The sequence below is a fragment of the Leuciscus leuciscus genome (genome assembly GCF_965113295.1).
Source record: "Leuciscus leuciscus genome assembly, chromosome: 9".
NCBI lineage: Eukaryota > Metazoa > Chordata > Actinopteri > Cypriniformes > Leuciscidae > Leuciscus > Leuciscus leuciscus.
Window position 1 is genome coordinate 39,727,747 of NC_138733.1, and position 15,377 is coordinate 39,743,123.

General features: G+C 44.9%; 1 protein-coding gene across 2 annotated transcripts in view; it reads left to right on the forward strand.

Moving 5' to 3' along the window:
* The window catches only part of bace1 (beta-secretase 1), a 23,412-nt gene extending 9,874 nt beyond the window's left edge, over positions 1–13,538 (forward strand). For both annotated transcript variants that reach the window (XM_082181125.1, XM_082181126.1), the window contains 4 exons: positions 268–369; positions 465–614; positions 2,583–2,754; positions 12,056–13,538. In XM_082181125.1, the coding sequence (XP_082037251.1) occupies positions 268–369; positions 465–614; positions 2,583–2,754; positions 12,056–12,300 (669 nt within the window). In that variant the 3' untranslated portion in view covers positions 12,301–13,538. The remainder of the gene's footprint in view (positions 1–267; positions 370–464; positions 615–2,582; positions 2,755–12,055) is intronic.
* Positions 13,539–15,377: the final 1,839 nt, after the last annotated feature.

A 15,377-nucleotide genomic window follows, 5' to 3' on the forward strand; every position in this document is an offset into this window, starting at 1 on the left:
GTAAAAAAAAGCCTGGTAAGGTCTGGCAGTGTCCTTGTTACATGTACTTACCATAGTAATAACAGTAAATTATGCATAATTACATGCAACTAACCCTCAACCAAATCCTAATCCTACCCTAACCCTATAGTAAGTGCATGTTATTATTACATATTACTCAGTACTTAAATGTATAATTACACTGTAACAATGACACCTTAAAATAAAGTGTAACCTAAACTAGCCATTGCTAAAAGCAGACATTCTTATTGTTTCTCTCTCTCTCAGTATAACTATGATAAGAGTATTGTGGACAGCGGCACTACAAACCTGCGTCTCCCTCGTAAAGTGTTCCAGGCTGCTGTGAAGGCCATTGAAGCGGCTTCATCGGTCAGTTTAAATCACACTCTGTCTCAGCTGGACTCATTCTTCAACATGTTAAACGTTTTCAGATTTCTCTCACAATTGGATCTTTGTCTCCACAGACTGAACAGTTTCCTTCAGGTTTTTGGCTGGGGGAGCAGCTGGTATGTTGGCAGGCGGGCACCACACCCTGGCATATCTTCCCTGTCATTTCTCTCTACCTAATGAGTGAAAATAGAAACCAGTCCTTCCGAATCTCCATCCTGCCACAGGTACCATCATTCTGCTTTCTTCATTCTATGGCTATGACAACTTCCAGGATGGCATACTGATATAAGAGGCTGCTGGGTGATAACTGGCCACATAACCCATATATAAAGATAACGGATAAAGTTGAAATATGGGTCAGAATGATCAAATTGATTATCGGTCAAACCATATTGAAGGGATAGTTCACCCAAAAATGATAATTCTCTCATTATTCACTCACCCTCAAGCGGTTTTTAAACCTGTATGACTGCTTTCCCTAAAGTAAGTCCTAATTTTTCATTTTTGGGTGAACTATCCCTTTGTGCCAACCAAACTGTCACAGTAGCTACTGCAGAATGTACTGTGCATGTGTTCTGAAAGCATGCAATACTTGAAAAATAATTGTATATGCTAAAACAGGGGTGTCAAACTCCTGGAGGGCCACTGTCAGCTCTAACCCTATTAAACACACCTGAACCTGCTAATCAAGGGCTGTGTCCCAAATCGCTCCCTATACCCTTAAATAGGGCACTTTAGTTTTGGTACTTCATGTTAATGGTATCCACAAACAGTGATTGACTGTTGCATGACTGAAAGAAATTCAATATCATCAAGACTGTAATTTGATTGGTTGTCAAGGCACACGTGATCTAAAGCCGGGTGCACTGTGCAATTTATAATAGTCCTTTACGATTGTTGCTTGTCAGACTGTACGAACATGATGAACGCTATAAGCCATGTCACACTGTAAGATCTCAGTTGTCACTGATGTCATACTGTATGGCAGTCAAGACGCGTTAACAACAGACATACGTGAGAAAACTTTTCTGGAGATTTACATCATCAATCAATGACACGTTTGGTGATGTGAGTTGCGTTACATGCAGGATTGAAATGGTGGCTACAAAGAAATCTCTAACGTTAATTTTGGTCATGGCTTGTCTTGAAAAACGAAGACAATTTGATGGTCGTCGTAGGAGAACTCGCCCTGCAGGACTATGAGTCAAATCTTCTGACACTGCCAGAATTTCGTCTGAGGTAAAAAAATTTCGCAACGGTCATCAATCGACAGTTTGTCTCAGACGGCCAAATCGTGGCCAAAATTGCAGTGTGCACCCGGCTTAAGTTGGCCTTTATGCTTTCTCCTGGTAAAGCCACGGACCCTCATGTCTCCCAATCATAAGACCATCTCTGCTAGAAATGTCCAGGCAGGTGTTTTGGAGCTGATTGGAGCTACACACTGCAGAACAGTTGCCCTTCAAGAGTAAAGTTTGACACTTGTGCTCAAATGTGCAAAGCGCAATGCATGGGATACTATATCTCAAATTTCAATGCAATTCACTCACTGTACCAACTACAACCACTCAACCTGGTGGAGTAGCTGGATCTTTTTTTCTATATATATGGACATGTTAATAGACGTGCAGTGAATTAATGACCTTGAGACATTCCTAGTTTGTGAAGACAAATTTCCCTTGAAACCGCACAATCATATGATTACACCAACTCTCTTGAGGTTTCTCGAAGAATTTAGCTTTAACCTTAATACACCTGAACAAAGTGATCAAGGTCTTCCAGATCACTAGAAAGGTACAGGGCTACAGGCAGGTGAATTTAAGGTTGAAAGTTGGAGCTAAACTCTGCAGGAAAGGTGATCTTGACGGCCTGAGTTGTAAGCCCTTGAATTAATCCAACATTAGCAAGCTTGGCAAGAGCAAGAATAAATTATTAAATGGTATATGAATAAAATCAGGATAATATAACAACACAGATGTACAGTTGCTCTCTTGAAGCTAGACTCATACAACAGCAGGTCCAAAAGTACAAGCCAGTAGTGATACACTGACCATGCTGAGATTATCGGCTTCTTCAAATAATCTTCATGCTCTCTTGTTGTCAACACAATCATTTATCTGTTTTGTCATCTTTATTGGTTTGGGAACGCATGGATGTGTAGCTGATGTGTGTCTGTCTCTCTTGGGTCTCTGCAGCAGTACCTGAGGCCGGTGGAGGACGTGGCGTCGGCACAGGAGGACTGTTATAAATTTGCTGTGTCTCAATCCAGCACTGGTACAGTAATGGGTGCCGTCATCATGGAGGGCTTCTATGTTGTGTTTGACCGAGAACACAAACGCATTGGCTTTGCTGTCAGCACATGTCACGGTGAGAGAGCATTTTCTCCACTTACAGTGGCCTCAGAAAGTATTAGGACACTTGTGCCACAATCAAATAAAATAAAATATTGGCGTTTTGGGAACGCCTCTGCGTGATTGCGTCTGAAGCACTTGTGTCAACTAGTCCAATGGCGAGACAGAACATCACAGTCAGGTGACGTCACGACCAGCCAAGCATAAAAGCACATCCGGAATGACCAGCATTAGTTTCTTTTATCAGAAGCAAGTCGATCACAGGGATTAAGGAAGTATGGCAGGGCGATGCAACATCTCATTCCCTTCTCAGGGAACTATGGTTACAGTCATATCCTGAGACGTTCCCTTTCGAGGAAAATCGAGCATGCGCTCACTGAAAACCGCTGTGCCCCGAAGCACTGAGGGTGGCGGGATTGGCAGAACGGCCTCCTAGGGTACAAAAGAGGAATGGGCACCATATAATGAGGTGGGAACCAACCTCATTATACAGCCCCAGAGACTTGAGTCTGTTGAGGAAGATACTCCAGGTCGATCTCAAATTCTCATAGTGGACATCGGGAAAGAATGGAAGGCCCTCGACGTGGATGTTGTAATTCTGATGACAGGAAAAGCTTGTCTAATTAGCTTTTTGGCCGAGCGCCTTGTCTTTCGGCCAGCCAGTTGATGAAAAGGCTGAACTATATTAAAAATAGTTTCAATATACATATATATACAGTGGGTACGGAAAGTATTCAGACCCCCTTAAATTTTTCACTCTTTGTTATATTGCAGCCATTTGCTAAAATCATTTAAGTTCATTTTTTTTCCTCATTTTTGTACACACAGCACCCCATATTGACAGAAAAACACAGAATTGTTGACATTTTTGCACATTTATTAAAAAAGAAAAACTGAAATATCACATGGTCCTAAGTATTCGGACCCTTTGCTGTGACACTCATATATTTAACTCAGGTGCTGTCCATTTCTTCTGATCATCCTTGAGATGGTTCTACACCTTCATTTGAGTCCAGCCGTGTTTGATTATACTGATTGGACTTGATGAGGAAAGCCACACACCTGTCTATATAAGACCTTACAGCTCACAGTGCATGTCAGAGCAAATTAGAATCATGAGGTCAAAGGAACTGCCTGAAGAACTCAGAGACAGAATTGTGGCAAGGCACAGATCTGGCCAAGGTTACAAAAAAATGTCTGCTGCACTTAAGGTTCCTAAGAGCACAGTGGCCTCCATAATCCTTAAATGGAAGACGTTTGGGACGACCAGAACCCTTTCTAGAGCTGGCCGTCCGGCCAAACTGAGCTATCGGGGGAGAAGAGCCTTGGTGAGAGAGGTAAAGAAGAACCCAAAGATCACTGTGGCTGAGCTCCAGAGATGCAGTCGGGAGATGGGAGAAAGTTGTAGTAAGTCAACCATCACTGCAGCCATCCACCAGTCGGGGCTTTATGGCAGAGTGGCCAGACGGAAGCCTCTCCTCAGTGGAAGACACATGAAAGCACACCTGAAGGACTCCAAGATTGTGATAAATAAGATTCTCTGGTCTGATGAGACCAAGATATAACTTTTTGGCCTTAATTCTAAGTGGTATGTGTGGAGAAAACCAGGCACTGCTCATCACCTGTCTAATACAGTCTCAACAGTGAAGCATGGTGGTGGCAGCATCATGCTGTGGGGGTGTTTTTCAGCTGCAGGGACAGGACGACTGGTTGCAATCGAGGGAACGATGAATGCGGCCAAGTACAGGGATATCCTGGACGAAAACCTTCTCCAGAGTGCTCTGGACCTCAGACTGGGCCGAAGGTTCACCTTCCAACAAGACAATGACCCTAAGCACACAGCTAAAATAACGAAGGAGTGGCTTCACAACAACTCCGTGACTGTTCTTGAATGGCCCAGCCAGAGCCCTGACTTAAACCCAATTGAGCATCTCTGGAGAGTCCTGAAAATGGCTGTCCACCAACGTTTACCATCCAACCTGACAGAACTGAAGAGGATCTGCAAGGAGGAATGGCAGAGGATACCCAAATCCAGGTGTGAAAAACTTGTTGCATCTTTCCCAAATAGACTCATGGCTGTATTAGATCAAAAGGGTGTAATGATAACCGGTTCCCTCCCTCCTAGGAACGCCTCCCAGACGACCCTACCTGTCGATTGTAGTCATCGATGAGGGAGTGATCCAGGATGTCTCGGGCAGGCACCCAACTCCTCTCCTCCGGACCATAACCTTCCCAGTCCACCAAATACTGGAATCCGCGTCCCCTCCGTCTCGAGTCCAGAATACGATGTACCGAATATGTAGGTTCCCCATCTACGAGTCGCGGCGGGGGAGGAACCGGGGCAGGCGGATTAAGAGGAGAGTGAAACACGGGTTTAATTCTAGAAACGTGAAAGGCGGGATGAATTCTCCTGTACGCTGGAGGAAGGTTGAGGCGGACTGTCACCGGACTAATAATCTTGGTGATAGTAAACAGGCCAATAAATTTAGGAGCAAGTTTATTAGAAACGGAGCGGAGAGGAATGTTCTTAGTAGAAAGCCACACTTTTTGACCAGCGACGTATACGGGTGGCCTAGACCGGTGGCGATCGGCTTTGGCCTTGGTGCGCGCCCCCACCTGGAGTAGAGTCTCGCGGGCTCTAGTCCAAGTGCGGTGACACCTCTGGACGAAGGCGTGAGCGGAGGAGACCGCGACTTCGGATTCCAGGCTCGGAAAAATAGGTGGCTGGTACCCTAAACTACACTTAAACGGAGAGAGGCCCGTAGATGACACTAGTAGCGAGTTATGGGTGTACTCCACCATAGAAAGTTGTTGGCTCCAGGACGAAGGATTTTTGGAAACCAAACATCGCAACATTCTCTCTAAATCCTGGTTGGCTCGCTCGGACTGACCATTGCTCTGGGGATGATAACCCGAAGACAGACTGACTGTAGCTCCTAATAATCTACAAAATTCTTGCCAGAATTTGGACACAAACTGAGAACCCCTGTCAGAAACCACGTCCACCGGGAGGCCATGTAACTGAAAGACGTGATCAATTACAGTAACCGCTGTCTTCTTGGCTGAAGGTAATTTGGGCAAGGGGATGAAATGTGCCGCCTTCGAGAACCGGTCCACTACGGTTAAAACAACCGTCATGCCCCTAGAGGGCGGGAGGGCGGTGACAAAATCTAGCGCAATGTGGGACCAGGGTCTCGAAGGGACAGACAGTGGTCGGAGTAACCCATCAGGAGGTCGGTTAGACGTCTTACCAACAGCACAAACCGAGCAAGCCAAAACAAAATCGTGAATGTCGCACGCCATTAATGGCCACCAAAACCGTTGCTTTACTAAGTGACTAGTGCGACTTACCCCTGGATGACAAGCCACGTTGGAGCAATGACCCCATCGAATGACGTCGACCGTAACCCCTCCGGAACAAACAACCGATTCGGTGGGCAACCGGGCGGAGGCATTACCCCTTCTAAGGCCGTCTTGACCTTCGATTCGACCTCCCATACGAGTGTGGAGATAACTACTTCCTCTGGTAAAATGCACTCGGGAGTAACCGGGCGTTCGGATGGAAAAAAAATACGAGATAAGGAATCGGGTTTGATGTTTTTGGAACCCGGGCGGTACGAGAGAGTAAAGTCAAAACGTCCGAAAAAAAGTGCCCACCGAGCCTGCCTGGAGTTGAGTCTTTTGGCAGATCTAATATATTCAAGGTTCTTATGATCGGTCCAGACAATAAAAGGTACCCCCGACCCCTCTAACCAATGACGCCACTCCTCCAACGCTAACTTGACAGCCAACAACTCTCTGTTACCAATGTCATAGTTACGTTCGGCAGGTGATAAACGGTGGGAGAAAAACGCGCAAGGGTGCATCTTGTCATCTGAGGAAGCGCGTTGGGAAAGAACTGCACCTACCCCCACCTCTGACGCGTCGACCTCCACCACGAACTGACGTGTGGAATCAGGGGCGATTAAGATGGGAGCTGAAACGAAGCGGCTCTTGAGGTTAGCAAATACAGCCTCAGCTGTATCTGACCACCTGAACGTCGTTCTGGGGGAGGTCAAGGCGGTCAGAGGTGCGGCTAGTTGGCTGAAGTTGCGAATAAAACGCAGATAGAAGTTGGCGAACCCCAGAAACAGCTGTAGGGCCTTACGGGAATCTGGACTTGGCCAATCTATCACAGCCTTAACCTTGTCAGGATCCATGCGCACTCCCTCAGAAGAGACGATGTAACCTAGGAAAGAAACATGAAATGCATGAAAATCGCATTTCTCCGCCTTGACAAAAAGCCCATTCTCTAGCAACCTCTGAAGCACTCGTCTGACGTGTTGAACATGTTCCTGGAGAGACGAAGAAAAAATCAATATGTCATCCAGGTAAACATATATAAACTGATCTACCATGTCTCTCAACACGTCATTGACGAGTGCCTGGAAAACCGCTGGGGAGCTGGAAAGCCCGAAAGGCATAACCAAATATTCAAAGTGCCCCCTGGGGGTGTTGAACGCGGTTTTCCATTCATCCCCCTTCCTGATGCGAACCAAATGATAAGCGTTACGTAAATCCAATTTTGTGAAGATGGATGCTCCCTGCAACCTCTCGAAAGCTGAAGACATCAACGGCAAAGGATAAGTATTATTTACCGTGATGTTGTTCAGCTCTCGGTAATCAATACAAGGTCGCAGAGAGCCGTCCTTCTTACCCACAAAAAAGAACCCCGCCCCCGCAGGAGAAGAGGAAGGTTGGATGAATCCGGCTGCTAAAGAATCAGAAATATATTTCTCCATGGCCTCCCTCTCAGGGACAGAAAGAGAGTAAAGTTTGCCCTTAGACGGAGACTAAATCTATAGCACAGGGACGATGCGGAGGAAGAGAAGCAGCCCGAGACTTACTGAACACTTCCTTCAGGTCCAGATACTCCGCGGGCACGTTTGACAAATCCACTGCCTTCTCCTGTAACACAGAAACAGATACAGATGGACACGCAGAGACAAGACAGGACCCATGGCAGGGCTCACTCCACATAGACACAGAATTGGAACCCCAGTCCACACGAGGATTGTGCTTCACCAGCCAAGGGTGCCCCAAAACGATAGGTGCAACCGGGGAATCCATGAGGAGGAAGGGAATAGTTTCTGTATGGTTGCCGGAGGTGATGAGGGTTATGGGATCAGTGGAGAGCGAAATGTTGGGAAGTTGTTGACCGTTAAGAGCACTGACCGAGATCTGGTGAGGAAGAGACGAGATGGGGAGATGTAATTCGTGTGCCAGGTGAATGTCCATGAAGTTCCCCTCGGCCCCGGAATCCACAAGTGCTTGACAGGTGTGTGTCCTGTTGTTGGCCCATCTCAGTCTTACCGGAAGGAGGGTAGATGGTGAGGACTTTCCGGCGGAGATCCCACCCGATAGTAGCCTCAACTTTACTATCGGGCTTGCTCTTTTACCGGGCACGAGTGTAGAAAATGTCCGCGGCCACCACAGTAAAGGCAGAGTCCATGGGATCTCCGCCTTTCCCTCTCCTCCCGGGAAAGCCGGGCTCTCCCCACCTGAATGGGCTTGTGATCGTGGATGGGACCGACCGTGTTCTCCTCATCGCCGTCTCGAGGTCCGGTGCCTCCGTGGGTACGAATGGAGTGAACATGTTGGTTCAACTGGTTAATGCGGCCGTCCACCCGCAGCGCCAGATCGATGAGCCCGTTGAGGCGAGGAGGCAGGTCGAGCATGTACATCTCCCTTTGAACACGGTCGGCCAGCCCATGCAGGAACATATCCCACTGTGCTTCCTCGTTCCACTTGCACTCAGCCGCCAGAGTGCGAAACTCGATAGAATAATCTGCCACCGAGGAGCTTCCTTGTCTTAGGTCGGCTAGTCTTCTGGCAGCCTCCTTGCCTGCTACCGCCCGGTCGAAGACTCTCTTCATCTCGGCGGCTAGTGCGCGGAACGAGGCGCAGCATTGGTCTTGGTTCTCCCACACCGCCGTTCCCCACAGAGCTGCTCTTCCCTTCAGTAATGTTAGGACGAATGCCACCTTAGATTCCTCAGTCTCGAACGTCTTCGGCTGTAGTGAAAAGTGCATAGAACACTTGGTGAGAAACGCTCTACAAAAATTAGGCTCACCAGCATAGCTCTCAGGAACAGGTAGACGTGGCTCTGGACGATGTCCTATCTCCGGTATGGCAGGGGGAACGGGCGGTGTGGGTGGCACAGTGGGAGCGTTAAGAAGTTGGATCTGCTGGGTGAGCCCGGACACCTGCGTCACGGGCGCTTGGACAGCGCGTCCGTTGTTAGATATACTATCCTGCTGCTGATCCATCCTGGCGTTGCTGTGGTCAACGGAATCCTTAAATGTTGCTGCGCTTGCTGCTTCCATGGTTGGTCAGATCGTTCTGTAATGATAAACTGGACGGAAGCAAATGCAAGTGCAAGATGTATTTATTAGACAACAAATACTCAAGAGTAAAGATAGATCGATGCAATAAATGTTCCAGCGCGAATGGTAGGCACTTCTCTGGGGAGAGTTGAGGGTCAGGAACACAGCCAGCAGGAGAGTGTGACGCATGGACTGAGACAGGCAAAATCCCAAGTGCAGCGTGAAGGTGATGGTGAATCCGTGATAAGTCCGTGGTGAGATCAGAGGTTAAGTAATCCAAAATCCAGTACACAGGAAACACGAGGGAACAGGCACGAGGACGGGATACTCAAACAACGATCTGACAACATGAGACAGGAGAGAGGGCATTAAATAGGCTGCTAGATGGCATACAGCTGCCGCTGATCAGGATGATGGGCGGCCACGCCCACTCGAAACAATGAACGTAACGAGACACACCCACACACACACCAACACACTAGACTAGAATGAGACAGCGGATTTACCAACCGTGACAAAGGGTGCTTCTACTAAATACTGAGCAAAGGGTCTGAATACTTAGGACCATGTGATATTTCAGTTTTTCTTTTTTAATAAATGTGCAAAAATGTCAACAATTCTGTGTTTTTCTGTCAATATGGGGTGCTGTGTGTACAATAATGAGGAAAAAAAATGAGCAAATGATTTTAGAAAATGGCTGCAATATAACAAAGAGTGAAAAATGTAAGGGGTCTGAATACTTTCCGTACCCACTGTATATATATAAATAGAGAGAGAGAGAGAGTGAGAGCTGACTGTGCATGCTCCTTATATGCAGGAGATGAGGGTGAGGGTGGCAATTCCCCCAGCACCTCTACCTCCTCAGAGCTAGACTGCAGAAGCACCAGGCTCTCTACCGGGGCAGAAGAAGCCGCAGCGCGGGCTTTCAATCCCAGAGAGAGAGTGCTGGATCCCCCGGGTGAAGGCAGAGAAAATGCCGCACCCGTCTCTAACCCATTCCCATCCATTTGCAAACCCCACGATACCAGCCTCGGCAGCAACGGGGCCGGGACTGCGAGTAACGCGAGACTGAACAACATCATCAACCAGTGATAGGTGGGAGCGAAGCGATAGTATCTCGCAATGCTCACAGTCAGCACCCTCGAGCGCGGACAGAACATGCTCCGTTCCCAAACAAACAACACATAAATCGTGTGTATACCCTCCCGTAATGAAACGAAGGTAGGGAGGACCACACAATCTAAATGTTTGCTTGCTCACCATAATATCGTATACCGCTGACTGATATAGTGACAGACAACAATAAATAAGACAAACAGTTTTACACAGAGTGCTTGCTAGAGCTTAGATCGGGCCCAAAAAAATCGAGCCTGGGCCAGCCGACACATGAACTGTAATTATGAGCCCGATTTAAACCCAACCATTTTTTTGTACGTGGGCCGTTATAACTGACGTTCTCAACTACAATTCCGAGTTGTTTGAACTACAGAAATCTGTTTAGAATTATCTTAATGAATAATGCAACCAGGACGAAGCATGTAAACTGCGTTGTTTGTTTATTCAGAATGGAACGGATCGCAAATGGATCCGAATGAAGAAACGGTTAAAAAAACGTCAACACTCGACAAATCCAACACATATGTTGTCACTGCCCACGACTTGTTTAAAATGTTTCCATGCCTCCGACTTTCCTCCAAACTTGCTCAAAGTCAATTCTGCTGTTTTTCTTTTTTTCTTTACATCTTCAAGCTCCATGTTGCACTTAAAGCAACACTATGTAACATTTTTTACCTTAAAATAATGTTTCCAAAATCGTTTCAGTGGTTCATCAAGTCGTAACAGGGTGAAAGGCACTTATGCTTCCGCGTTGCGGTCCTTTATCTGCTATAACCACACTATGTAAGATAGCCAGATCGGGTCGTGTTTCTGTAGTTCTAATGAGACATAAGAAAACTACAAATTTGACCAGCTTTACGGCAAGCGTTACAATAGTCATTATTTAGTTTTTCTTCGTTTCTGATGTCGCAATACATCATACTTTTTATAAAATCATGCATCATACTCTACCTTGTCTGTGGACATCGTTCATTGCAAAGCCGGTGCTGGATAAACAGTGCGTGTGTGCGCGACAGTAGGTAGCGGTAGGCTAAATTATTTACGACAGTGGTAATGGACAATTCAGCATTCCAACCTGTAGGGGGACCGAAGAGGAAAAGTTCCATAGTGTTGCTTTAAACTACACAATACAGCACAGCAGGCCCGGAGTGATGCGTGAGTGGAGGAGACGCTGCGCATGACACGTGACGTGTTGCATTGTCCACCCAATAAGGCTAATAAAGTAATGATTAAAAAAACACAAATGCTTGATCAAGGGCCCGGCCCGGCCGAGGATAGTGGTGGAAAATATCAGCCCGACCCGGCCCGTGGGTTCGCAAGTTCGGGCTCGGGCAGAGAATCTAAGCTCTAGTGATTGCTGAGGCACAAAAGCTAACGCTGGTCATTCCAGATGTGCTGTTATGCTTTCCTGGTCATGACATCACCCGCCCGTGATGTTCTGTCTCGCCATTGGACTAGTTGACACAAGTGCTTTAGACAAAATCACGCAGGGGCGTTCCCAAAGCATCATTGACGCAGCGTCTCGTTCCCTAAAAAAGGGGACAATAACAACATGAAAAATCTAATGCAATGCAAAATAAATATAAGAAGAAAAAAACTACTTACAAACAAACAAAAAACACATTGCATATTATAATATATTATAAACACATAATATTACAGTAATGAGGATTTTATGAGATCATCATTGAGATGATTGAGAATTACTAACATAAGAATAAATGATCTGGGCACATTACTGCAATGAGATGTCACCTACCAACCCCACTTCTTTTCCTTATTCTGTGTTTGTTCATGTTCTTGTCTTTGTTATTTTCCTTCTCTCCTTCTCTCTAGTCCACGATGAGTTCCGTACGGCCTCAGTGGAGGGACCGTTCCATGGTGTGGACCTTGAGGACTGTGGCTACAATGTCCCTCAGACCGACGAGTCCACATTGATGACCATCGCCTACATTATGGCGGGCATCTGTGCCCTATTTATGCTGCCTCTGTGCCTCATGGTCTGTCAGTGGCGTTTTACGCGCTGCCTTCATCCTCTGGGCGCTGGAGATTTCTCTGATGACATATCTCTCCTAAAGTGAGCCATATCAAACTTACAGCATTTAAACTGTTTGTACAGGTGGCCATCCTTGAGGTTCTCAAAGAAGGGAAAATATTAATGAGGCTACAAAAATGATAACTGCATATGTTATAATTGTGAATATGCACACACAAACACACACACACACACACACACACACACAAACAAACATGGGCTGTCCCACCTTGGAGGGATTTCGTAACCTCTAAACCTTTTTGAGTACATTATGTGAATGATCCCTTATCTTACAGACTTTTAAGTGTGGATAGCTGTCCTGGGACTGTTCATGTAAAGTTATGTAAACTATATGAGTGGGTGTGTCAGTGTTTGAAAGTGAGAGTGAGTTTGTGTGCTATATTAAGATGTCATATTCTATAATACAAATATTGTTTGATCTTCAAAATGAATATAGAGTAACAGAGTACTGTTTGAGTCACTGTTTATGACCCTAAAAATACCATAAGGAACTCATATTATTATTACTTACTAAGACAATATGATCTTCTGACTATATTAATTGAAAGCTTACAGTAAATACACGTATATGATATGTAATAATGAATGTCACTGGGAGAGAACATGTCCAGTCATATTTTACCCCAAAATCAAAAGAAAACAATAAGAAGTTATATTTAAAAACAAAGCCTATTTTGGGACTAAGAGGTGCATTGTGACTATTTTCATGACCATTTCAATAACATTTTCTCCCAAATTTTCATTACCTCAATGCAAATAAATAAGTACAAGTATGTAAATGCATACATAATATATTATAATTAATTTTATTTTAGGCAATGGACTTAAATAGGATCTTAAAATTCTTATTTCTTTTGATTTTGTAGTTATATCTTATCTGGGCATGTTTTCTAGAGATTTACTCAAACATTCATATCTAAATGATGTAACAAATTCATCAGCTTTTGTATCATTACTCTGGACACGTATAGAGCTGAAATGCTGACTTCACATTGCAAATATTATTGCACACACTCTCACATGCAACCGAACAATATATGCACCTAAAACAAATGCTGCTTATTATTATGCATATAATAACTCCCATATATTAGGAAAAGCACACACACTCTTACATCATCTTAACCAAACCTTCAGATTAAGCCAGAACTAAACATGTCTAAACCGAAAAATCTGCAGAGCAGGTTCCTACTGCTAACTCGTAACATGTATTAAAGAAAATCCAGATTGGCAGCTCTTACATCCAATAAAGTGCATAATACAGCAGTGTCTGGCCTCATTTCTTGGCAGTTGTGTGAAACATTGCATGGCAATCTGCTTTTTGCTTCTTTTGCCGGTGAACAGAGGTGTTCATTCAATCCTTCGCCAAGTTTGCAACAAAGGAATTCCGGGAATAAAGATAATGTTTCTATTCAAAATTGTAGCATCACTGGATTTGATGGAAGATAACATTTAATACAACATTACATGGAATATAAGATTTAATAATAGTTTTTCTTTAAATGTATTTACTCATACACTTTCATAATCATAAATTCTCATACTGCTAGATTTATCTGCAACGTTTGACAATTAACCATCAGATAATTTTGTCCACACTTTCTTCGCTGCACATCCCAGAAACTTCACTTTGATGAAGTGCATCTTACCTCAGAGGTGGGTCTTTCAAAGTTAGCTGGAGGAGAGAGGTGTCCGAAGCACATCAACTGGTCCCGGGGTACCTCAAGGGTCAGTACTTGGACCCCTCCTCTTCTCCGTGTACTCTACATCCCTGCAACCTATTTAACAGACACATGGCTGCTCCTACCATTGATATGCTTTGTTCTGCCATTGTATCCAGGCTAGATAGTTAACTTGAGCAACACTGACCTCGATGACCAGAAAAGCCCTCAGTGCAAACCACTATGGTCAGCTAAGCCCACAACAGACTTGCTGGTCATTTGGTCTATGTTTTCGATCTGCCCATCAGACTACATCAATGATCTCACCAAATTCTGTCACTGTCCATGCCTTCTCCAAGCAGAAGGAATTGTTTCTAATATTTTTAAATAACATCAGTCTACAAAAACACTGACTTGTGCTATAGTCTGGAGTCATCTATCAAATTGTGTCAAACTGTTAGAGCTGAACTCCTAACTGAGCCTGGTTCCTGGTCACCTAATGTAGTTACTTGACACATTGACTTGGTCAGTTGGGCACAATTGACCTATTGGTAAGCCCCGCCCTCCTTAGTTACTGTTGCGTACTCAGACAAACAAACGAGTTGCTAACTGTCTTACAATGACAGCTGTCAGTGTGAAAACCTTGCCCCAAGATGTTTTTGATCAATTTTGGACGCAGAAGGACCACCTCACATCGAGGAGCATTCAAGTGGGACTTATTATGCCATGGAGGGAAATATAAAAGATTTTAAAATAAATAGGGTAAGTAACAAGATTAATTTGGAAGCAAGGGTTTACAGATCACAATCCAAGCGGGAAATGTCTCATGTTACGGTCGTCACAATCGCAGATGACAACATCCAGGATCAACACTGTTCATATACCACAGGGTAAGATTCAATTAATTTACATTTAACCAGTTTAATATGGAGAGGCACTGAAATTTAGACCTTCGTTTATGTGTTTTTGACCAACACTGTACATGACGTGAGAACAGTTAGCTATTTAGGTTTGTACGTTAGCATGGACTCACTAAACATTAACTTAAGAGAGTATGACAACCAGAAAATTAATGTTTTCGTCTTCATTGGGGTTGGGTTGAATCCTTAGGGAACCAGGTTACTGCGCCCACATCATTTGATTAATACACCATGTGAACCTGCTGCATACCACAGATGAACAATCATACACTAGTCTGTAAAAATAAATTCCATTGCCCATCCTCTCAGGATACTTGGAATCACTTGGAACAAGTACCCCAGGCATATCGTTTTACCATTTTTGTACCATAAACACCATCAAACCGATGAGAGCTTCGGATCTTCCAATGTTTCTCTATGATGCTGAAATCTAAAGATATCCGAGTTCCGGTCCCCGTGCAACTGATACTCAACTGACATTGGCTCATCTGCGTTCGAGGGGAGGGGCTTACCGGTCAATT